The sequence below is a fragment of the Thermobia domestica genome, chromosome 3 (genome assembly GCF_964235325.1).
Source record: "Thermobia domestica chromosome 3, izTheDome1.hap1.1, whole genome shotgun sequence".
NCBI classification, from domain to species: domain Eukaryota; kingdom Metazoa; phylum Arthropoda; class Insecta; order Zygentoma; family Lepismatidae; genus Thermobia; species Thermobia domestica.
In genome coordinates, this window is record NC_137456.1 from 49,688,456 (window position 1) to 49,712,798 (window position 24,343).

General features: G+C 36.0%; 1 protein-coding gene and 1 long non-coding RNA gene across 5 annotated transcripts in view; one reads left to right on the forward strand and one right to left on the reverse strand.

The window, feature by feature from the left end:
* The window catches only part of LOC145680382 (nardilysin-like), a 339,063-nt gene that overhangs the window by 90,808 nt on the left and 223,912 nt on the right, over positions 1–24,343 (forward strand). For 3 of the 4 annotated variants that reach the window (XM_081750817.1, XM_081750820.1, XM_081750818.1), the window contains 3 exons: positions 3,498–3,638; positions 8,651–8,819; positions 15,056–15,426. In XM_081750817.1, the coding sequence (XP_081606943.1) occupies positions 3,498–3,638; positions 8,651–8,819; positions 15,056–15,426 (681 nt within the window). The remainder of the gene's footprint in view (positions 1–3,497; positions 3,639–8,650; positions 8,820–15,055; positions 15,427–24,343) is intronic. The other variant, XM_081750819.1, reaches the window with a different exon arrangement.
* Positions 9,342–24,343, reverse strand: part of LOC145680383 (uncharacterized) — a 302,756-nt gene continuing 287,754 nt past the window's right edge. The window contains exon 2 of the long non-coding RNA XR_014130642.1: positions 9,342–10,265. This is a non-coding gene — a long non-coding RNA (uncharacterized LOC145680383). The remainder of the gene's footprint in view (positions 10,266–24,343) is intronic.

Genomic DNA, 24,343 nt, shown 5'->3' on the forward strand with positions numbered 1-24,343 from the left:
CACCCATTTCCGAGTAAGTTACTCTTGTTCGTAGGTGTGACGGAATCGATAGAATCAAAGCATTTCGTAAATCAATTACAGTAAACTCTCGTATTTTCGTTCCCAGGTGTCGACCCTCTCCCCTTCAAATAATTTTCATTTTCTTTCTAAGTTTTAAATTAGGTAGGTATTGAAATTAATCGACACCTCAAAACGTGGCGGTCTTGCGAATGTGGGAGCCACTGGTGAGATTTCGCAAATAAATCATCAGTACCAAATTTTAATTTGTTTGTTTTTTAATTTTGTCAAAACCCTAGCTAGGATTTCTTCTATTTTATCGACCTTACTCTAGTTTTCCATACTGTCGTCAGAATTCTTAGTTTCTGAGGGGTCGGATATTTTTTTTTAGAAATTCCAAATTAGAGACCACACTGACATTTCCGGCTGGACCGGCCGTAATCTGAGTGAATTGGTACGGGAAGCAGTTAATAGTCAATCATTCCATAGGGCTTATTCCCTGTGAGGTTGTTGCCTAGAAGGCACGAACTCGTACTTAGGCAATTAGAGACCCCTTTGGGCCACGCATTTGAGTAGGCCACTTTATTTGGCATATATAAGCATATTTGGCTCTGGAATGTTGTGTGTGGGAATTCGCCCACTTCCCTTGATTGTTTTAGTGTCGTAACTTATTTTCCTTTGGCGCGCCGCTTTCTCCTTCAGCTCTCTCTCCAAGATTTTTTTAAAAATTTAACCTTCCCCGCCCCAAGTTCGATACGAGTTAGTCAACCTAACAACCATCTGAAATCAGAATTCTGAAATTCATTTATTTAATTTGTATTTGGGTAAATTATCAAAATTACAAAAGATTTCAGTTTAAATTCCAAAAGGTTAGCGACACCCCTTTGCCTCTCACTACCTATACTACTACGTTCTCTTTTCAGAAATGACACTATGCTTATTTATTAAAATCACTATTTAAAAAGTGTAGGAGAAAAGAAAAACAATCACAACACTAAACGCTACCACTTTAGGAGAAAAAAAACAATCACAATACTAAACGCTACCACTTTATTATTTACACAAACAAAATTGCACTTCACTTTTCAGTAGATAATAGCCCTTTGCATCTTGTATATCAATGAATAAAAGATTGTAATTGGAGTTTCACTAGAAATACTTTTCTCACACCACTAATGCACGAGAGGGATTAGCACTGTGGGGGTAACACTGGAGTAATCCCACGAAGTAGTTTTGTAGCTGCTTCAAGAGTCCGTAGATGTTGACGTTGGTCTCCAGCAAATAAACGCAGACAGGCCCAAGATAGAATATTAGAGGACCCGTACTATTTACACGAACAGAATTTGCGAACCCGGGACTTCGCTAGTTGGAGGCTAGCCGTTATGCAAATCCTTTGCCGGCTAATTAATGTATGGTCTTTTACATAATGCTATGTCGAATCCAACGAACGTGTTGGTTGCCTGAAGACGTGGAGTAAACCCCTCGAGTTAAGACGCTCGAGGTACGAGCTGAATTGTCCGACTGGTCAAAGTTGGCAGTTCATTTTAAAATGCAGTCAGGTTAAATCACCTGTATAGATATGCAAATTGAATGTTAAAAAAAAAATTGGCGTTAATTATCAGTTCACAGACCACGATGCACAAAACATTGAGATAACTTTGTTATGGGAACATTTAGATAAAATCTGGCAGAACGTTATAGTTGACGACGCTGTGGCGGGGTTGCAGCTGGTCTGCTAGTATTTCCATAAATGATTGAAAAATGCACTTAATTCAGTTCCAAATAACTATATGATGTAGCCTTAACTTATTAATAAGTAAGGAACACTGAGAATTGAAGAAAGAAAAATGCTTTGATCATATATATAGAGTTCAGAAAATGAACGTGTTCTTTGTCGCTCACTAAAATATTCTCACCACAAAACGTTTCAAATATATATATATATATATATATATATATATATATATATATATATATATATATATATATATATATATATATATATATATATATATATATATATATATATATATATATGAATGTACGATGAAGAATTCCTTTGTTCTATTGCGTGGGAAAGAAGCAATTCCCACCGAAGAAATAAATTATTTGCGTCGCAAAAATGAAGCATAAATCGAAAAATGATTTCTGTCTACGAAATATACAGAGCGTCCATAAAAAATACTTCTATAACCTGTTGACGGTTTTAAAATATAACCTAAAATTTACAGTCTAAACAGAAATCACACTAGAATGTGCACACTTTAATTGAGAATTCTGGAAAATTCAGTTAAATATTATAGATATAGATATTAAAACAGTATTATTAATAATAGCTGATAAAATTCCTTCGATTGCTTAAAAGTCAAACTGCCGGAGAAAAACTAATTCAAACATCTTCCTTTCAACTGTCACTTGTATTTATAAGAAAAAATAAGTAAAGTATTTGTGAAACAGAAATTTAACCCACCAGTCACATGGTACTTCTCAACTTATTCATGGCACATCTTCACGGACATCAATAGAGTTCATACGGTTATTAACGTCCAACACCTTCTAGAAGTATGACAGACAGTTTTAGTGAATCGAACATAAATGTACGGAAGTTTTAGAGTAGACGACCAACACTTATTTATTTAAGTAATGTTATTACTTCCTTGGGAATGGGGAATGGCGGAAACTTCATAACGTGGAACTACATAATTTATATGGTTTACCCAACATTGTTATGGTCGTGAAGTCTAGGAGGCTTAGATGGGCGGGTCATGTAGCTAGAATGGAAGAAAGTAGACGCTTTCAAAGTCTTGACTGGAAGACCAATCGGAAAACGACCATTAGGAAGACCTAGGCGCAGATGGGAGGACAATATTAAGATGGATCTCGCAGAGATTGGAATACAGAGTAGAAAAGTGGATGCAGTTAGCTAAGGATAGAAGTCAGTGGAGAGCTTTTGTGAACGCGGCATTGAACCTCCGTGTTCCATAGGCCATAGAGTTAGTTAGTTAATACTTCCTTCCCAATCCTCGTAGATGGTTCCCATAATTGAATATGCTAGACGGTCATGTCTTGTGAAATAAAATGTTATGTTTCTACACACACATTCAACTAATTGTTCCACCAGAATGTACAACTGTTAACTAGATTCGTTAATCCACTAATGCTTCATTCAGTTTCCTTGACAGCCGAATTTTATAGTGTTCCACTTCTTTTGTTATCTTTCTTTAGCTGTTGCTGAAATTGCTGATATTTCAACGAATATTTCCTGGAAAGGGGCTTTAAATAAACTCTGAGTGTAAAATTGTTATCTTGTTGTCTTATATAGAGAATCGAATTATTCTGTAATTTGAGTTTTACCGTGTAATTTATCTGTTAAAATACTTGAAATATGTGTTTTTGATTATATTGAAATCAATGGAGAGCGATATATTTTCGACCGCATGATCTGATGGAAACCTTTTATGAGCTAAAACAGTAACAAGTAATATTCTTATAATTTTTAGGCGGCAGCATCAGTTTCAATCAAGGCTGGTGGCTTTCATGACCCATCTGATATACCAGGGTTGGCCCATTTCCTTGAGCACATGCTTTTTATGGGAACTGAACACTATCCGAGAGAAAACGAATTTGACGTTTACATAAAGGTAAAATTTAATTTTTTTGATTTCATAATACGATGATTCCATAATAACGCCTTATCCATTTATCTAGCTATCTATATAGTGTATCCGAAAAGAAATGTAACCTAAACTTTGATCGAGTATATTTTTTGAAGTAAGAATGATAGAGAAATAATTTTTGTGACAAAATATAGCGTTGTCCATGAAGGTTTTTTTTTTTATTTTTTTTTATAAATAAAAGCAATGAGACAAATCGTAACATTGAATTTTAGTAATTGTTTAAATAACCAATTGAATTTTAGTAATGGTTTAAATGACCAAAAGTGTAATTTAAAAGAAATTGCAAATTGCTTAAATCAATTGCGAGGCACAAGAAAGAGAATTAATCGCGGTAATTCTTAATGTAAATTTTTAGTACGCATTAATATTTTTCAGATGAAACGAAAACTACACATTGTTTTGCAGCGTTGACAGTTGTAGAGACTATATGTAGAGATAGCCAACTAACCTGGGAACATGTCAAATATGTATGTACAAAACTCTCCCGAGTGCTCTTTCTGTTTAAAAAAAAAAGTTCCTCACGAGTACGTAGGTATATAAGGAATTCATAATTTCCATTTTTTCACAGCATAATTTGATATAGGATAAGAAAGCTATCAGGATTATTGTTGGAACATGTGATAAAGAACATTGTAAACCACTATTTATCAGGCTTAAGATAATGACAGTAGTTAATCTATATATTTATCAAGTGCTACTTTACACTAAACAAAACCTTGCAAATATGACACTTAGGGACAAAGTACATACATATAATACTAGATGGTGTAAGAAAATTGATATACCCTTTACTACATTATCGAAGATCAGAAATAACTATTTAGTGTTAGGACCGAAGCTGTTTTATAAACTAACAACCTCTGCACAGCATCGAAAATCATCCTATTTCAAATGCTATATTATTAACCAGCAACTGATTGTTTGTACTTTTCTTCTCTTTTATTTTACATAGACCTATATATCTGTATGTATATCTCATTTGGACGTCTGTTGCTTGTAAAGCTCAATGACAATAAAATACTTTATTTTATTCTTTACATATTCAAAAAAAAAAAAAAAATAAAATAAAATAAAAAAAATAAAAATAAAAACAAAATAGCGCATTCTGGCAAAAATACTAATACAGATGTAACTCATCGTCTCACATGTCTGGCAGTGTGATTTATCAATAAAATATTTTTTTTTGAAAAAAAAATAAAATTACTCGTTATTGAGTAACTACTGCGACTGAGTACAGTTATGGTGTCAATTTTAGTTATTGTTTAAATTGATTTTGTTATAAGACCAAACAAAGTATAAGGGACGATCAGCTGAAATCAATTCAGTGGTCATAATTCATGAAATAAATTTTATTTCGAGCGGAAACTTGTACACTATCTAGAGGCATCTATGGTTAGCGTGGAGTAAAAACATTGTTCAGGAGAAGTCACCTTGAGCGCTGAGACACTTGTCCCACTGTGTCACTAACTTACAAATGCCGTCCTTGTAAAATTTGGACGGCTGATTATCAAATCAATCGCGCACAGTGTCCTGAACCTCAGCGTGAGACTGAAATCTCTGTCCTTTCAATGCCTTCTTTAGCGGCCCAAGAATGTGAAAGGTCAGGGCTGTAGGGCGGGTGTTGCAACATTTCCCACGTCAATCATTGAAACTAATCCTGCACTTGGTTTGCAACGTGTGGACGCGCGTTGTCATGCAACACAATGTCTCCACAGGTCAATAAACCAGATCTTTTGTTTTTGATGACCCTCCGTAACTGTGTCAAGGTCTCACAGTAGCGTGCGGCGTTGGACTGTTCTGACTCCTTGAAGTCGAGAAATAATGGTCCAGGACAATCAAAGAACACAGACAACATGACTTTCCCCGCAGACCGTTGCGTCTTGAACTTTTTGGGACGTGGAGATGAGGGGTGTTTCCATTGCATATAGAAGACTTTGAACTCGTTTCAAAGTGATGGCAGCAAGTTTTATTCTCAGCAACAATGATAGCAAGAAGTCGTTACATTCCAAATGTTAATGTGACAAACGTTCAATGGCGCAACCCATACGCTCCAACTTTGTCTTCCGTCAACACCCTGGAGATGCACTGTGTGCACATTTTGATACCCCAGATCTTTCGCAATTTTCTGAGCCGTTTAGCTCAGAATCATGTTTAACCCGTTCGCTATGGATTGAATACGAATGCGTCTATCCGCAGCTATAGCCGCATTTATCTTTTCACGCGTGTTTTCCGTGGCGGCAACATGGACTTGACCAGGACGGGGATAATCAGTGGTTTTTTCACGCCCCTCCCAAAACATTCTGACCCAGTACACCACTGTTGTTTTGGAGATGCATGCATCACTAATACACGTCTTTCATACGCCGGAACACCAGCTGGTTGACAACTTTCGGCACTCAGAAACTGGATGACGGCACGCTGATCCTGTTTGAACGGATTGAGGTTCTTGAACGCCATCTTTCACTCGTTATACCTGCAAAACGGAAAAACGTATCAACAACATTCCTACACCTAACACACAGGGGTATTAGCCATTACACTATTAAACAAACAACATCCTCCTATGAAACGTTATTAGGATATTAGATTCTGGCTTGGATTGCCATTTAAAACGCAATATAATGTAATCCGACTACTATTATCTTTCTTAGCACTATGAAGTAGAACGAAAATATTCATTGGCCAGTTGCGTCACTAAGAAGATAGTACTAACACAGAAAAAAAATCGCCTGGTTCTTGTCACAGCGCTGGCTTTGGAGTACCTGTAGCTCGAAAGGAAAGAGAAAAAAATCCTAAGCAGATACGATTATTATATGTATCATAATAGAAATGAAAATTTATATAGATATTTTACCTTTTATTATTGCTTTCCAACTTTTAGTAACAATTTAATGTAGCAACTAATAGTTCCAAACAAAGACAGCCACCAGAGACAATTAACAGGAATGAACCAGATGTAAACATGCGTCATAGAGAGTTACATGTAAATAGCGTCGTTGAACGCGGTAAACCTTAATCAGTTCCAATTCCTAGATTAGTGGATTCTATTTAGTTCGACGAAGGTGAACGACGTAACAAACACAGTCTCACTTCTCCCATGTATGGACACTTTGTCGAGCAGCGACGAAATTGTAAAGATAGATGATGATTTCTTGCACTGACAAACAAATGAGTATAAACGGTAGTTGCACTTTATATAGGGCACACACTAGGCCAATAACCGGACGGGCGGGATACAGTATAGTTTCACCAAACATACAGTGACTGCAGTACTTTACAAAGTATAGTAGTCATCAATATGACCGGCTGAGTTGATAGCGCCCTCCCCAATTACATAACATTTCCACTCTTACAAAACTTGACTGCAACCAACTACGACAAAAAGGAGGCATAGCTCCTAATAAACTGTGACCTCGGTTATTTAGTTGAGGTAGCGGCAGTAACATCACATTAACAGTGGAATATTTCATTGGAGGTGCTATACATAGCCAACTAAATACAGTACTTAATAAAACTTATACAACCAGGGATGCCCACCGTCAACGACGTGCCTGACCTGAATAGCATCTGTTAACGACAATTCTATAGACTCTAAAGTCAATTAAGGACATACAATGTGCAAGAACATAAATGAACATACAATGTGCAAGAACATAAATGAACATACAATGTGCAAGAACATAAATGAACATGGACGGAATGAATTTGTAAGCTTTGTGTAACATAGTTTGTATTTATGTGACGAAGACAAGAATATGATTGCTCGTGGCGACATTTGTTATAAAAAAAAATTGAATACTTTGGACATATTAAACTATTGGATACATAAACACAAGAAAACAATGTAGCGTATTACTATGTTGGTGCCAGTCGGAGCCTAACCAGAATGGAGCTTATTTACCTTTAGAACATCATAGTGATCATCAAGTATGCACAAGAAACACGATTATTACAAACCATAATTTTGTTGCTAATATAGTGATATTAGTTTGACACTCAGTTGGCCTACGCCCTATCGTTACTATTTACGATAATAATCACTTGTGTCTAGCCTTTCTTCACACGAAGAAACTAACTTTGATTTCACTAGCACAGCATGCGAAAATGCGTATTTCATAAGCCAACTAGCTTCCATTAATGTTTAACTCGATGCAGATATGAATGGTTCCAGTACTGAAGAGAAGTATTCCTTTCCTCGACAACTAAAGTAAAAAAAAAATATTTTTACCTGGTGAGTTTCTGCGGCTCCAAGTTGAATATACAAAATTGTATTCCCATGTGGAGCGTTGATAGACACTTAGGAGCTACAATAACTCCAGTTTCTCAGAATCCACTACGATCAACTTACGTTTACAAAGAATAAACATCTTGTCTTAGAATATAAACTATGAAAACGACAGTAAATACGACAGATTGCAGAATAATAATTCGAATAATTATCGACGACGTTCTGCTGTGATTCAACCATTTACTTCCATATTTCAGTATATTCCGGAAGTATACTTTGGCGCCGGCCAGTCCTTTCTTTTTCTCTGATTGGCTAATTCAAAACAAATACGTATAGATTAAAATGAAATAAATGCTATTAATTTTAAGCAGATATATTGAAAATGATTATTATGACTGAAATAATATCATACTATTCTTTATACTTATCAAAAGACAAAAAATATTACCATAAAAGACTATTACGCAGAAGCGACATGCACACCATCGCACAACAGAAAGAAGAAAAGTTTAGACAGACGTCTGAGCGCGGCTTGTCCGATTGTCGTCCATTTTGAGTCCTTCACAGTAGACAGAAACCAGAAATCTCTCTTTGTAAAGTTATGTAACGAACAAAGAGGGACGTTACACCTACACACTATAGCAATAATACAGCGAACGAACGGGTTTCAGCTTATTGCCCCTTATATCTCCATATAGGTATTTCAAAGATGGATTTATTTTTTCATTTCTTTGAAATTTATTTTCAGGAAAATGGAGGAACTAGTAATGCTGCAACAGGTTTTGAAACAACATCATTCTATTTTACAATTCACGAAAGGAAATTTCTAGGTGCCTTGAAAATATTTTCGAAGTTTTTTATTTGCCCCTTACTGAAAGCAGCTGCAATTGAACGTGAAATTGAGGCAGTAGATAACGGTATGATTTTTGCAATTTATTCTTTTTTTTTTTTTTTTCGTAACAGTTCCTGTATTTGTTTCAAATTGTGCTATTATGCGGAGAAGGTTCACTTATCACAGAATTCAGAGAAGTGTACCATTAATATATAAGCTAAGTTAAAATGAGAAAGAAAGAGGGAAACTTTTGCCAACTCTCGCAAAAGTTACTTTATAAACCGATGATAATCAATGACTAAAAATAATATAGATCTTTGAAAAACGTCCAAAATTATTTGATATAGTTTTCGGCTCTCATTGGTATGATTTTAGAGGCGAGAAAACTTAATTACTTCCAACACCAGTGAGCTGAATCAATTTGTGAGTAGTAACTTGAATCAGCCTCATCCCATTTGATTCGCTTTATATGTGTTCAAATGAAATCAAAGATTTTAATGTATCTATCAGGGTTGGCTGGTTTAAACCAAGGTGGTTTAAACCAGCTGGTTTTTTCAAAAAAACCAACTGGTTTAAACCAAAAAACAAAAGAATGTTCGTAAAAGTGTAAGTGTTTGTAAAATCTTGATGAACACACATTTGTGGGTTATCACGTTTTACTCCCGTATATTATTCGTATTATATTCAGACCTAAATTCCCCATTCATTACTCAAAAAGATTATACTACAAAAGCAACTTTTTTTTACAAGTTTATAAATGTTTATTTTGTGATTTTTTTGTAGTTGTTATTATTGTTATGTAATTGCAATCGGAGAAAAATTCTAAATATTGTTTCGTTTCAATGTTTACTATTGATAAAATACATCGAAAATGCCGTACTTTGTGTGTGTGTGTGTGGGGGGGGTGTCATACAGACCCCACGAGAGGCATTTAGTGAAATAAGTATCTTTGGTATCTATTTATGTATAAATGAGTCTGAGCCAAAGTGGACTCAAATAATTCGTATCTTTATTCCCTTTTCTTATTAATATGCAGATTAAGTCGGTGTATTTCTTTAATTTGGACCAATAAAAGTCGTTGTTAACTAACTTGAACGAGATTAGTTCTTCTGTACTCCGTCGTACTTTGAAATTGTTCACATGTAATTAATTCTGTGTAATGGTTTCACTTGTGCAACTGTTCATCTTTTTGTCCTTCTGAAATGACTCTTGACAGTTATATTAAAAAGCATGTAAAGATAAGTACAACGTATTTTTTTTTTATCAGGATTCCTTCGTGAGTGAGTCGGCAGACGTATCGCATTTGTGGCCAATTAGTCCTGGTTCCGAGTTCAAATGGAGGACAATTTCTCTCGGATGTAACTCGAGAAGCGGTTTTTATTCCGCTTTAAGCTTATGTGACCCCTTCCAGCATAACCCGGTTGTTGCATAATAACATCAAGGCGAAACAAACTTATTTCTGTCCATATATGATATGAATATATAGAGCAAATCATTTAAACCATAAAAACCTGGTTTAAACCAAAAAAACCTGGTTTAAACCAAAAAAACCGTTTTTTTTGGTTTTTTTAATAAAAACCATGGTTTTTGCCAACCCTGGTATCTATTAAAGCTTTCCTGGCGACGTATTGTGAACAGGTCTTTTCAGGCTAACAACCAGGTAAATACTGTTATACCTTGCGACGTTTCGAGGGCTGACATCATCCTCATCTTCAGGAGAACATTGTACCTGGCAAATAGTCTGCTGAGCTTTCCAGAAGTGTTCCCGGTGTATGGGAGGCAGATTGTGTTCTTTCCGGCCATAGAACACAATTGTGAGCATAGAACAAGCAGTTAGCAGTCTTCCCAACGATACAGCAGAAGAAATACGTAGGAAGCCAGCGTAGTCCTGAAAAGCGCCGTCATGTCCAGATCAAACATTAGCAAAGCCAAATGGATCGCACTTAAAGCATTAAGAGAAGACGCAAGTATCACTATTCTACGAGCTGACTGTAGTGCTTCCCACAGATGTCTATCAAGAGAAGATTTCACAGTTACTTCGAGATCCAGCATATACCACCTTGTCACGAGATCCAACACCTGCAGTAGAAAGAAAAACAGCCTCAGTACTAAAGAAGTCGGGACTGGACGAAGATACACGTAAACAACTTAACACCACACTGCAGCATACCTCCGAGACTATCAAAAATACATAAGGCAGGGATATCCCTAAGACCAATTGTTGGTGCAATAGGAAGCTCAACCTACTCTTTGGCCAAGTATGTTACAACATTACTCCAACCATGCGTGGGCAAGTGTGAACACCATGTGAAAAACTCAACAGAGTTTGTAAGATATTGGAGATATTGGATCTCTTTGAGATATTGGATCTTTTTCAACATGTTCTCACTTCAACCTTCTTCCTATACCGTGGTCAGTACTATGAACAAACAGACGGCGTCGCCATGGGTTCTCCACTCTCACCTGCAGTAGCCAATTTTTATATGGAGCATTATGAACATGAAGCACTGAAGAAAGCACCACTTGCACCCTCACATTTCTATAGATATGTTGATGACACCTTCACCATCTGGCCACATGGACGCAACTCCTTACAGGAATTCCTGCAGCATCTCAATAACCAGCATCCGAATATTAAATTCACGATAGAAGTTGAACAAGGAGGACGTCTACAATTTCTTGACATCATGATATACAGAAGACCGGGTGGCAGCCTAGGCCTTTAAGGTATACAGGAAACCAACACATACAGATTTATATCTAAACGCAAACAATTTCCATCACAAAGCTCAAAGGTTTGGAGTTCTCAACACCTTAGCACATAGAGCATCCTCCATCTCCGACAAGAATTGTTTAATAGAGGAACTTAATCACCTTCGCAGCACCATGCTACAGAATGGATACTCAATGAGAGAGATAAATATGGCCCTGAAAAGGACCAGAACGAAGGACACTGACAACAAGGACAGAAGTGCAGAAGAAACTGTGAATGAAGAACGGAAGAATACAATCTGCTTCCCATACACCGGGAACACTTCTGGAAAGCTCAGCAGACTATTTGCCAGGTACAATATTCGCCTGAAGATGAGGACGATGTCAGCCCTCGAAACGTCGCAAGATATAACAGTATTTATCTAGCTGCTAGCCCGAGAAGACCTGTTCACAAAGATTTTAATGTTCGAGTGACTTTAATGTAGTTTCAAGGTTTATGATTGTGTGTGCATTTCAAGTCGTCCTAACAGAATCCACAGTTTGCCAATAAATGCTATATCAGAAATGAGCAAGACTTACCTAATTCGTGTCTTTCTTCCAATGGTGGTCATGGAACTCCTCAACAATACTTCTAGTTATCGGCGGCAATGAACTCGACGACTTTTGGTGATTCTGGTGCGATGAACTTGTTGAATAGCGACGTGCTTGTAGTTACTGAAGTTGTTGCTTCTCTTTCCTCTAGATGATAGGTTGAATCAGAGTAAAATGTCAGTTGGTCTCTGAGTATAATCGAAGTTGTTAAATTGACCAATAATAGCCGCAGACAACAAACAAGCGGCTCAACCGACAAACGAACGATGAAAAATGATTTCGAGATTCAAGATGACTGACTGAGATTATCTGGCCTGAACTTAGCGCAGTCTAAAGATGAAGGATAACTGAACGACGAAGAACTAAGGGTGATTGAACTGAACTGACCCTAAGATGACTGAACCTTGAATCATCTGTATCTTAGTATTTTATATGAATTCAATACTTCTTTAATTCATTGTTCTTCTCATTCTTGATTTTTTCATTATTTTGATATCGGATGGTTTGTCGTCTCAGTGCTTGCTCAATGTGTGTGCGTCAGATGAAATTTTGACAATCGTGAACTCCACCAAGCGTACCTTAAAAACCCATAGGAAATTACAATATCAGTTGTTTAATATTTCAGCGTTACAAATTATTCATGCACTTGCATTTACATTCTTTTAGAGTGTATTACCTTTGTTTTATCTTTATAACTCTTCCTGTTTCCTAGTGCATTGGCCTAACTGATATCTGTACATAGAAGTTAACATATTAAAAATATTACAGAAAATCAAAGTGATGCCACATAACAAAACATCAGTTGGAAAATTCTACTACGATTGTTAAAAATGTCATTTTTCTTTTCTTTTTTCGTCTTGATATTAGTATGGGCAAGTCTATTTTAGGCATTTCATTCATTACTGATTCGGTGAGTTGATTCTTTGAATCAGTCATGTGGTTTTCTTGGTTCCCACTTTGTGAATGATTTTGTTCAACTAGACACGTCACTGTAATCGTTCATACAGCCGTATGGAATCATGGGTATCATTTAAAGTCTTATGTCATGCAAGTCTTGGACAATGTTTTTGAGGTGTTCTCTGCACTGTATGTTACATTTCCGATAATGTTGCATATTTTTATTTGTAATTACAAACTGTAATATTTTCCATTGTGCAAGCATTGCTTTAATAGATTTAAATCTAATTTAAACTACTCGCTGAGCAAAACAATACGCTTATTGTAGAAATTATTAACATGTAATAATGTCATGAAGACAACTAAAGAAATTTATGAAGATAAAGAAAAAAGGCATAGAACTGGAGTTGGAGGTGAAAAATGAAGAGAAATTGTGTTCTTAGACATGAAACAGGGAATAAGGATGAAAAGATATACACGGAATGGTACCAGAAAAGTTGTGCGTCGGCAAACTATAGCATGCGAGGAATGATATAAACTAAAATAAACTTAATTAGTAACATGAAGAAAAGAATCAGGGAGGCGAACAGTAAGAAAAGGAAAGCAGAGGAGGGGATAGAAACATGTCATGAACAGTTAGAGCGAAATGAATGTGATAGAAGGAAACTAAGGTACAAAAGGAAAAGAGAAAGAGAAGGAAAAAGAGTACGAAGACGAAGAAAAAGAAGAAAGAAAATGTGGAGAAGGATAGAGATTATGGAGGAATAGAAAGAGGTCATCAAAAGAATGTTGAAGAAGATTGGAGGTATTCCCACGTACAAAAAAGGAAGCAAGAGATTACTAGAGGTAATAAGGGAGAAGCGAAGAAAGGGGTGAAGAAGAGAAGGAAATAATGGAGAATGGAGTAATATATAAAGTCCAGTGCAGTGACTGTGATATGTGCTATGTTGAGGAAACTGGAAAGCGGTTAAAGGAGCGAATAAAACATAAGAATGACGTTAGGTTGGAGAGAGACAGAAATCCAGTTTATAAGTATGTAACAGACACGGGCCATTTGATTAATTGGACTAAAGTACTGGGCCAAGAGGAGAGAAGGTTAGTAAGTCTGAAATTCAAGATTTAAAATTTCTGAACAGTGGAGTAAATTGTTAAGGAGCCTTAAAGGTTGAATATATTAATTGTACAAGTTATTTTTTTATAAATTTTAGTGTTTAGTCATTCTTTACTATTTTAGTATTGATATTTGAGTTATTTATAAGGTTATTTTGTAAATTAGATATATGTACATGGTGTCAGCAGAAGGGGTGAAAGGGAATTAACGAATTTTGTTTCTATTTTATATTCTGGTTTTGTGATTGAAGGGGATTGGCTGTAGTAGCCAATTAGCATTCAGGAATTATTTCGTTGTTATATATATTCTGTCATTACCTGTGTATTTATAGTGGCTGATGAAGCTAAGTGCATAGTTGACGAAACTGTTACACGTTAATAATTTTTACAATAAACGTAATGTTTTGCTCAGCGAGTAGTTTAAATCGGAATCACAAAGTACAAGAATATCGTGTATGAGTGTTAATTTACTGTGTTTGGTGAATTAGTGTGAAGTTGTTTGTTTCGAAGCTGTTACTAGACGTTATGTGGCTGTTATTGGTGGGCAAAGCTTAACCGTCGAAAAATATGAGGCTTAGTCAACCATTTTACCTGTATATTTGTGTATCATCTATCCTCAAAGGAACAAGAAATTCAGCTGCTTCTCTGATCTATACAGCTACCCATTGAACATATCTGTGATATGATTGATGACTACCTTGTTCGTCACGGTCTTCCAACAGACAGTGTCAATGCCTTGTGCGACTCCCATACAGGCGGTTTGGTAGTTGAGTGTTTAGGAACACATGAAGTGCCTGTTTGATTAGATCGCATGGCGTGTAGAGAGACTGAGTGGAAGACGTTGAGATTTTATACAATAGTGATTTATCAAATTTAGATCTATTGTATAGTTTTGAAACTCTGATCATTACTGTTCTTGTAGTGAATCAGTGGTGTAATATTTGAAGGGTATGTTTCAATGTATGCCTCTTATGTTAGTTTCAAATGGAATGTATCTTTTTTTTCTTACAGAGTACTTTATGGCTCGTGAAATGGACGAAGTGAGACTTGAACAAATTATCTGCAATCTCGCATATACGGGTCATCCATTGAATAGATTCACATGGGGGAACAAAAAAAGTTTAACAGAAAATGTTACGAAGGAAGAGTTGCGGGAGAGACTAGTGGCATTCAGGAAGCGCAATTATTCAGCCCAATTTATTAGTATGGCTATACAAGCAGCGGTAAGTTTAGACCAACTTCAGGATTGGGTTGAGGATATGTTTGGTGCTGTTGAGAATAATGGTCTTCAGCTTGAGAGCTTCGCTTCCTTTAAACAACCATACAACAATGAGAAATTTAGGCGCCTGTTGAAAGTGATTCCTGTGAATGATATATGTGAGGTGAGAATCTAATTTTCTTATCTTCCTATAATCTCCTATAATTTTTAAATAAACATTTTAGATACTGGATCTAGTCTGTCGCTGCAATAGTTACAAGTCTTACATTTGAAAATTATACTTGAATTAAAAATTCGTTTTTCTACGCCAAGACAAGATAAAAGTATAGACGAACTTGTATTACTTTCAGTCGTTGATTTTTTAATGCGCAATTGGATGTGGTGCAGAAGCGGCGCAAGGATGACCCACAAAGAAACTGAAAAATTTCTGGAGTATTTTATCAAAAGTTAAATGAGGAAAATATATATCAATCAAGTATAATATTTCAACAAACAAAAATCCCAATATATAATTCAAGTTACAAGAACACGATTAAATTCGAAAGGAGATATACACAATTTTGATTGATCTACTTTTTTTCAGTAGAGAATAAACTCTCGAAAGAAGAACTGAAATGAAACGAAATTTTTAACATTTCGCGGTTATGCTTTTTGGGTTAATAGAGACAGATGATAAATGAAAGCTAATATTACGAAAAAAAAGTACAAGAGTGAAGGAGAAAACGAGAAAGATATCAGACTCGTTGTTGTCCACCATAAAATTTAATGGTTTGGTAATGAACGACGGATCCCTTGCACCTAAAGTGAGTGGTCTATCACTGAGCCACCATGCCCTTTATTTGGAGGAGGAACTGACTCTGATAGATGTATCAGTCCACTAAATACTAGGTGTGATAGACCAATGCACAGAAAGTACTGACGCTCCAAATGTGGAATTCAGAGAGCTTTCATCGTCCGATTCGGCAGGTACGATTTTCTAGGTCAATTATTCTCAACTGATAGGCCACATCCCTGCAAGAGTCGCGAACAATTTGTCGGTATGCCACCGTTAAGATATTTTTATAGTAAATTTTATTATTGATATTATTTGTAAGAAAGGAGAGGTCGTGCAGGGCAAGCAAAGAAGGGGATTTTGGTATTCAAAAGGCTGAGAACTACTGTTCTACGTTAATTGTAAGAAAATGCATATTGCATGAATAGCGTATAAAGACACCAAGTAAATTCGATTTATGCGTTTTAAGCATTATTAGTTGTATAATGGATAGCCAAACTGATTAACAGAATTTTGCAAATAGATTTTTACGATGGCGAAGTTGGTTGGTTGAACTAGAGTGTAGCATACTTTCAGCACCGAGATTATATGAAAGTCTGCGTGCAGTTTGACGTGGGATCCGAGAAACTAAGCTCCCATCTGGATTCGAAGCCGGGTATCTCGCACCGAAAGAGCGTACGCAAATCATATAGCCACGACAGAGTTCCAATGTCAAGTTAAAAACTCATAACCAGATGGTGAAATAACGGTTGTAATGGCAGGAAACTGCGTCAAGAAATAGTATAGGTAACCATATCATATCTGATATAGTCTAGATGAGTGGTTCTCAAACTTTCCGATAACGCGGACCCCCTTGCAAAGCTATCTGAAATTTCACATGGTATTAAAAATATATATAGTAATTAGAATTACCACTGACAACAAAAAGACTGAAATCAATATATTTTTTAAAGGAAATCCACTTGATAAACAATGTTCTCAAATGTGGGGTCACTAATGTGAGGAATGAAGTTTTGTCACCATCAAACTTAGGTCCGATTCCACATTAAGACGACTTCGTTTAAGGTTTTAATACTGCTAAGAGCAGAAGAGGTCTGCTCACAAGTAAGTGGTACGGAAAAGCATCAAATGTTGCAATGCCTTTTTAGAAAACTTTTGATACTCTCAACCTACACGCAGCCAAAAGCTACAAAGTTTTTTTTTTTTTTTTTTTTTTAAACATTTTTCCATGAAGTATCGCAGGATAGTTCCAATAGCTGTTCTTATTGTGTGTTAGAGAGGTTCATACCTTTTATGTCATGAATTTCTACATTAGTGAAAAGATTTCAATCCAACCATTACCAGGTTATGGAAGAAGGAAATATTCTCGAAAACTTGCAGCTAATGCTTTCCAAGTGTCCTACAAGTCTTTTGTGCATTTCAGCAGGGAGTTTTTGACCTGAAGAATCAATGAATTCCTTGAGCACTGGAAATGATGAATAGTTATTGTTTTGTACTTGTACTCCCCACAGCAGTTTCTTGATCTTAGAAATACTTCTTGCATAACAGCTGAGAGTTCTATTTTATTACAACACATTTCAATTTTTATTCATCGCGGACCCCTGGCTACGTCCCGCGGATCCCACTTTGAGAACCACTGGTCTAGATCAATGTTTCCCAATCTTTCTGATGTCGCGGACCCCTTATGGCGATTGTTAATTCCCCACAGGGTCCTATGAAATCAGAAACCTTTGTTTCTAAATATATTTTACGTAACATAAAAATGAAGTGGTAAATTACATTTTTACAGCACAAATTGTGAGAGTCATGACAATGCAATACTGGTATAAATGGAGATACAATGCTGGCGTTGCGGAACGTGGTTTATGCACCGCGGTATATCGAAACGTATGTAGAACTTATAAAAATCGATCCTGTGGAGGAGGGAAACATTCCTACAGTAACAAATTACAATACTATCCAGTAATATACAGTACGTTATAACGGTACAATGCATTGCAGGACCGCTCTTTGTAATAATTTTACTGCTTTAACTCAGTTTTCATAAGTAAAATTTATTCAAAAATTACGGTAATTTTTATTGGGGCATTCCTTTCCCGCGTAACATCCCAATCAGCTGTATTTCAAACCACACAATTTCAGGCTTCTACTCTAATCAAAAAAAATACATCATATTAGTTAGGCCTAATATTATGAATTCAACATTACTTATGTGATAGATGGTGTATCTTTCAGCCTATGTTGGTGATTTTATTATTTATTCTTTCATTTTTTGGTACCGTATCTTATTCTTCTCGATTGGTTGAAATGTTGGTAATGTCGATTACATAATTCTGGGTGTGAGCAACATAGAAGACAAAGATCAATGAAAAAAGTCCCGCCTTTCAATCTTTCTGGATCCGCGACCACGGACTTGGAAACACTGGTCTAGATATTAATGTGACGAATGTACTGGATGCATGTCGTATTGCTTTATTTCAGATTACGATATATTGCATTTAACAGAGTTATAAAATCAGTTATACAGGTTCTACGTAGGCCTAATGAACAGTAGTGAACAAAGTTTCATAGACTTCTTCATAAAGTCATAATAATTATTTTTTTAATTGTAAAATATTCACTGAAAATTATTTTGAATTCGTAAGAAATTGTTACAGAAACTTACTGAAGTATTTTGAACAGTGACGACGACAATTTTCTTGCAGAGAGAGGAGGGCTAGCGGAGGGACAGAACAATTTTAGGGATAGTAAATTTTTGTATGTCGAAAATGATAGTTTTATAGTACTTGACGTACGTCGGGGGACGTGAATTCTCTTCCTTTGGTGTTGTCACTGATTCTTAACTTTTGCATACTTCAGAGCATCAGAAACATATTAGGTTATAAAAAGTAGAACAACATCGCGAAGGAAACACGGCTTTGAAAAATAAAACTATGAGAACTTCGAGAGTAAGAGAAAAAAAGACAGTCTGCTAACAAGTAATTAATATTATTAAGTTTTCTGCCCGTTGGCAGGTTCTGAGACTAATGAGGTTTTCCTTTCTTTTTCTTAGGTTTGGGCCTGGAGATGTTTCTTCCACGTTTCTCGATCTCCAACTTCTTTTAATTCACAATATTTTCTTCTATTTTCAAATCCTCAATCAAATGTGTTCTTCTTCCTACTCCTCATTTTCCCATCATCTTTCTCGGTATTTGGAGGTAAAACTGTCTTATAATAGAAGTTCAATAGCAGGGTGTCTACTGACCTGGAAAACCTTGAAAACCTGGAATTAGCCTGGAATTTACTTTTGGACCTGGAAAACCTGGAAATAGCCTGGAATTGGACGAGGAACCTGGAAGTTTTAAAATTGTTTTTAAAATATTGTTTTGGAGATTGGTATGGAATAAGTATATTTGTGTAAAATGCAAGAAAGCTATATACTACAACATAAGATAAAAGCCAATAATAACTTATTCAGTGGAGACGTGGTTGAGAAAGATAGACAGACGTGAGCAGAGTGCAGGCGGTAAATGTTTTTGGAAAGTATGTTGAAGGTACAAGAAGAGACTGAAGGAGCCTTCCTGTACAAAATATTTTACAGCGTCTTCCAGTTCAGTGACTGGCACATCATCTACTTCAATTGTTCAGGAGAAAAATGAAAGCCCAGCAAAAACTAGTGGTGTAATAAAGAGTTATCTTATCAAAGATCAAGTAACGAAAGCACAAATAATGTGGACATTACACAAAGTTACAAGTCATGCATTGGCCAGAAGCCAAGTGAGCGCAACGGATTTGTTTCCTTTAATGTTTCCTGAGTGTGAAGTCGCTAAAAATATGCAGTTACACAAAGACAAAATAGGTTATGTCATCACTTTTGGATTGGGTCCATATTTCCAACAGACGTTACTTCGTAAACTACAAAATTGTGAATTTTTTGCAGTATCATTCGACGAAAGCCTAAACACTATCTTACAGAAAAATCAAATGGACTTTTTAGTTCGTTTCTGGCACAGTGACGAAAATAGTTTTTTAACACGTTATTTAACATCAGTATTCCTCGGACATGCTGCTGCCCAGGATTTGTTAAGTGCATTTATAAATACTTTCAAGGATAAGGGTCTCGATTTTTGTAAGTTACTTCAGGTTTCTCTTGATGGCCCCAACGTTAATTTGAAATTTCTGAGTGATTTGAAGGCCTATTTGAGTGAAGAAAATGGTGAAGATCCACAGCTTTTGGAGACAGGAACGTGCTCTTTACATATTGTTAATGGGGCTTTTAAGACGGCGTATACCAAAGCTGGTTGGAATGTGACAGAGTTTTTGAGAACATTGTACTATTTATTCAAGGACTTCCCTTCAAGAAAAGCAGATTTCATGGTAGCATCTGGAACAGCAGTTTTCCCTCTTAAATTTTGTTCTATTAGGTGGGTGGAGAATTCTAAAGTTATCAACCGTGCCATAACTATGGTTCCTGCCTTAAAAGTTTATGCTGATGCAGTGAAAACAAAACCTCGTGAAACATCAAACTCCTCTAAAGTAAAAGCCCACATCTCTGATGTACTGTTTCCTGCTAGATTAGGGTTCCTTCAGTACGGATCTGTAGAATTAGAAGAATTCCTCACTAAGTACCAGACAGACAGTTCATTACTACCGTTTCTATGGAATGACCTAAACACGTTGATTCGTAGTTTGTTAAGCCGCTTCGTGAAAGATGATGTCTTAAAAGTAGCTAAAACTTGAAAAAAAAAAAAAAAAAAAAAAAAAAAAAAAAAAAAAAAAAAACTGATCTCAGTAGATGTTTTTGATAAGGACATCTTAAAACCATTTAATCTAGTTGATGTTGGATTTTCTGCGGTTACATCGCTTAAAGGAGTGAAAGATGTTGATATATTGAACTTTAAGAAAGAATGCAGAATATTCTTACAAGAACTGTGTAAATAACTTATGCTAAAATGTCCTTTAAAATACAGTGTAACAAGAGCCGCAAATTGCTCGTCTCCAGAAACTATGGCCAACGAAACCCTTCGTGAATCACGTATCACACTCGCCCTGGAGACATTTGTCGAAAAGGAGCAAATAACACCTGTAAATCCTGATATCGTGAATTTGGAATATTTAAAATTTTGTTCAGACCAAGACACAGCACGAAAACTGTCAAATTTCAGTTACAAAAATGACAGATTAGACGTTTTTCTCCATGATCTGTTAAGTTAAGAAGGTGTCTCCAATGCATTTAAAACATTCATGCATGTGCATTGTTGAAAATCTTCAAGAGGAGTGCTTGATTGCCCAGAGAAGTGTGTTGGGTGCTGTGCGTGTTGCTGGTGACACACGTAATATGAATATCACAAAGAGTATGATCCAGTATGTGAGGAATGCATCAAGCAGAAGAAATGAATATCTGAAAGACTGCGGTGAAAAAGAAGACAGAGCAGCTCGAGAAAAGAAAGATATTAAGAAGAAAATAAGAGTTGGAATTAAAGAAGAAAAGAATACTAACTGACGCCGAAGCAGAAGCGTTGGAAGAACAGGCGAAAAAGTTAAAAGGGATGTTGAACTCTAGAAGTTAAATGTCAAAAACTGTTCACTGTGAAAGTTGTTTTCTATATTTGTTCATATAATGTGCGTGGTTCCATAACATTTTGTTTTTTTAAACTTTCATGTTACAATACATTTTTAAATAAAATATAACTGATGGTCAGTCTCCATCCAAGAAGAATGTGCAGTAACGTTTAACAATATGGACTACTTTGCGTTAAGAAATTGTATTATATATGATCATTTTCTTTTTACTTCTAGACTTATATTAGTTTGACAAAAATGGCGGGAAAATAGCTTACTCACCGCTAAGCCCTACCAGTACTTGGCATAAAATACCACAAGAGTACTTTAAAGGGGAGTGCTTGTAGTAAAAATCTCTTGTGGTATTTTATCCCATAACTTAGCGGTGAGTAAGCTATTTTCCCGCCATTTTTGTCATTGTTCATCAACACTCACGTGCTACTACTATAATATTAGTTTATTTGAAGTAATGTTTTTGATGGAAATTTACTATACAGGGTGAACCTTAACTAAACCGATAAACTTCGGGAGGTGATTCCCGAGCCCGAAACAAGAAAAAATTCCTCTAAATTTTTTCCACGGTACATAGTTTTGGAACTACAAGGTGCCGAAAGTGTGGAAAAATGAACTACTGAGGCCTATATTTCCAAACCTATCCAATGTAGAGAGTGCAGCTTAATATCTCTTTAAGGAAGTCTTATCTGTTGTGAACATATGATTTCTTTTGTGAGATTTTAAGCAGCACTCTTTACTTTGGATAATTTTGGAAATATAGGCGTCGGAAGTTCATTTTTTCCACACCTTCGGCACCTTATTGCTCAGAAACTATGCGCCCTGGAGTAGGGATGTCCAAAAATTTTCGGATCCGGATATCCCGGATCCAGTGAGATCCGGATACGGATCTTGCCGGATCTCGGATCTGGATCCGAAATTCGGATCTCGGATCTGGATCCGGATCTCAAATTTTGATTCGTATCCAAACCTACATCTGAAATTGTAATGATAAAATTTAATATCTAAAATTCGTTAAAACTTTTTCGGATTCACTGATATAGTAGGTTGCTGTGTTTCTAAATGTTTCCATAACACGTTTGTGCTACCTTTGTTCTTTATTTTATTTTAACCTGCAGTATTTACATGTTGCACTTTCTGTCGAAGCCTCTTTAGTAAAATGTTTCCAAGTTTGATTTCTTCCCATTTCAGAGTATAGTGAACTGTCTGAAAACTGATGTAAATGGTAACAGATTCTTCTGTTTAGTTCCTCTTCGAAACTTAATGTTAGCTTCACATGGAAAATACTTATTTTATTCTTAGAAAATAAACTTTCTTCTTTTCTCATATACAAATGAAAGATCTTTTAGATAAGGCCCTTCTAATCGCAGGAATACTAGACAAAACAAACTCTTTATTAATAGTAGTTTCTGACTCACTAGAGTCCAACCATCAACAAATGTAATAATGAATATCTTTCGTTTCGAAGGTATATAACTTACAACAAAAAATATAGACTGGTTGGCGTGGAACAGCAGTAGATTTTTAAACATACACACGAGAATTTCAGGAGAGCGATATGGTTGTGTTTGTTGTATGACTTTATTACCTAACTTATGGCTCGCCCTTCTGAGGTCGGGAGTTTGTTGGAGGAGTAAATATAAAAGAGATTTCTGTTATATTTTCTTCACCCTCCAGGTTTCTTTAATCACACATTGGAGGACGTAACCAAAACATATCCATGCATCGTATCATTGAAGCGTTTTGTGTTTTGTACATTAAAGTGTTCAAAAATATTTAACATATTCGCATTTGTTCATGTGATCTCAGGTTCAATTCTCGGTGGGAACATACATGAGAAAATTGAAGGCTGAAACAATATGAAAATAGTATTTAAAAGTCAGGAAATTGATATTAAAACTTTCGCTATCTATTGGGACTGTAAGGCTGTAGTTAAATTAACCCACACGTTTCGTGGAGATATATTACATCGTTATTGTTTATTTACTATAAGCTACCAGATACATCCTCAGAGGCCACTTTGCACTGTAGTAATCAACAGATGAAAATATTGGAAAAGGAATGGAAGGAAGGTCTCCAGAGCCTTAGATCAAACTAACCTAGCATTTGCCCAGTATAACTGAGGAACAACCCTGGAAAATCCTCAGTCAGGATGGCTGGTCTCCGAATTCGAACCCGATATTATCCAATTGCGAAGCAAGAATCCTAACAAGTAGCCTGAGCTTGCTCCGTATTATTATTATTATTTAATTAACGTAATGTTTTAAAATTTGTGCACATTAAACCGTACTTTCTTTATTGCTGATGTTATAGTTAATAAGCCTACATGAGACATCAGTCCCCCATCAACAAAGAATACTTGAACTGGAATTCAAGAAGCGGGGGTGAAGAGATTAATGAGGATGAGGAAACTATGTACGATGCAAAAACTGAGTAGTTATGACTTCGTCACAGATATATTCACTTATATACGTCAATTAATATTTCTGATACAGTGCACTCTTACTTTCTATAGTGGCAGGAAAATGGCCCGCTTTTGTAAACGAACACACTAAGCACGTGCGTATAGGCGCAATGTCCGTGCAAAAAAACATAGCTAAAACTAGAAAAAAAAATAGGGAAAGCGAGGGGAAAATGATAAACCGCCCTTCAACTTTACGAAAGACGCGAGGCGAATTTTATTGAAAAGATTGTTTTTCCTTAGTGATTAGTTGTGCTAACTATGAACATGAATTAAAAAGAAAACAAGTAGCTA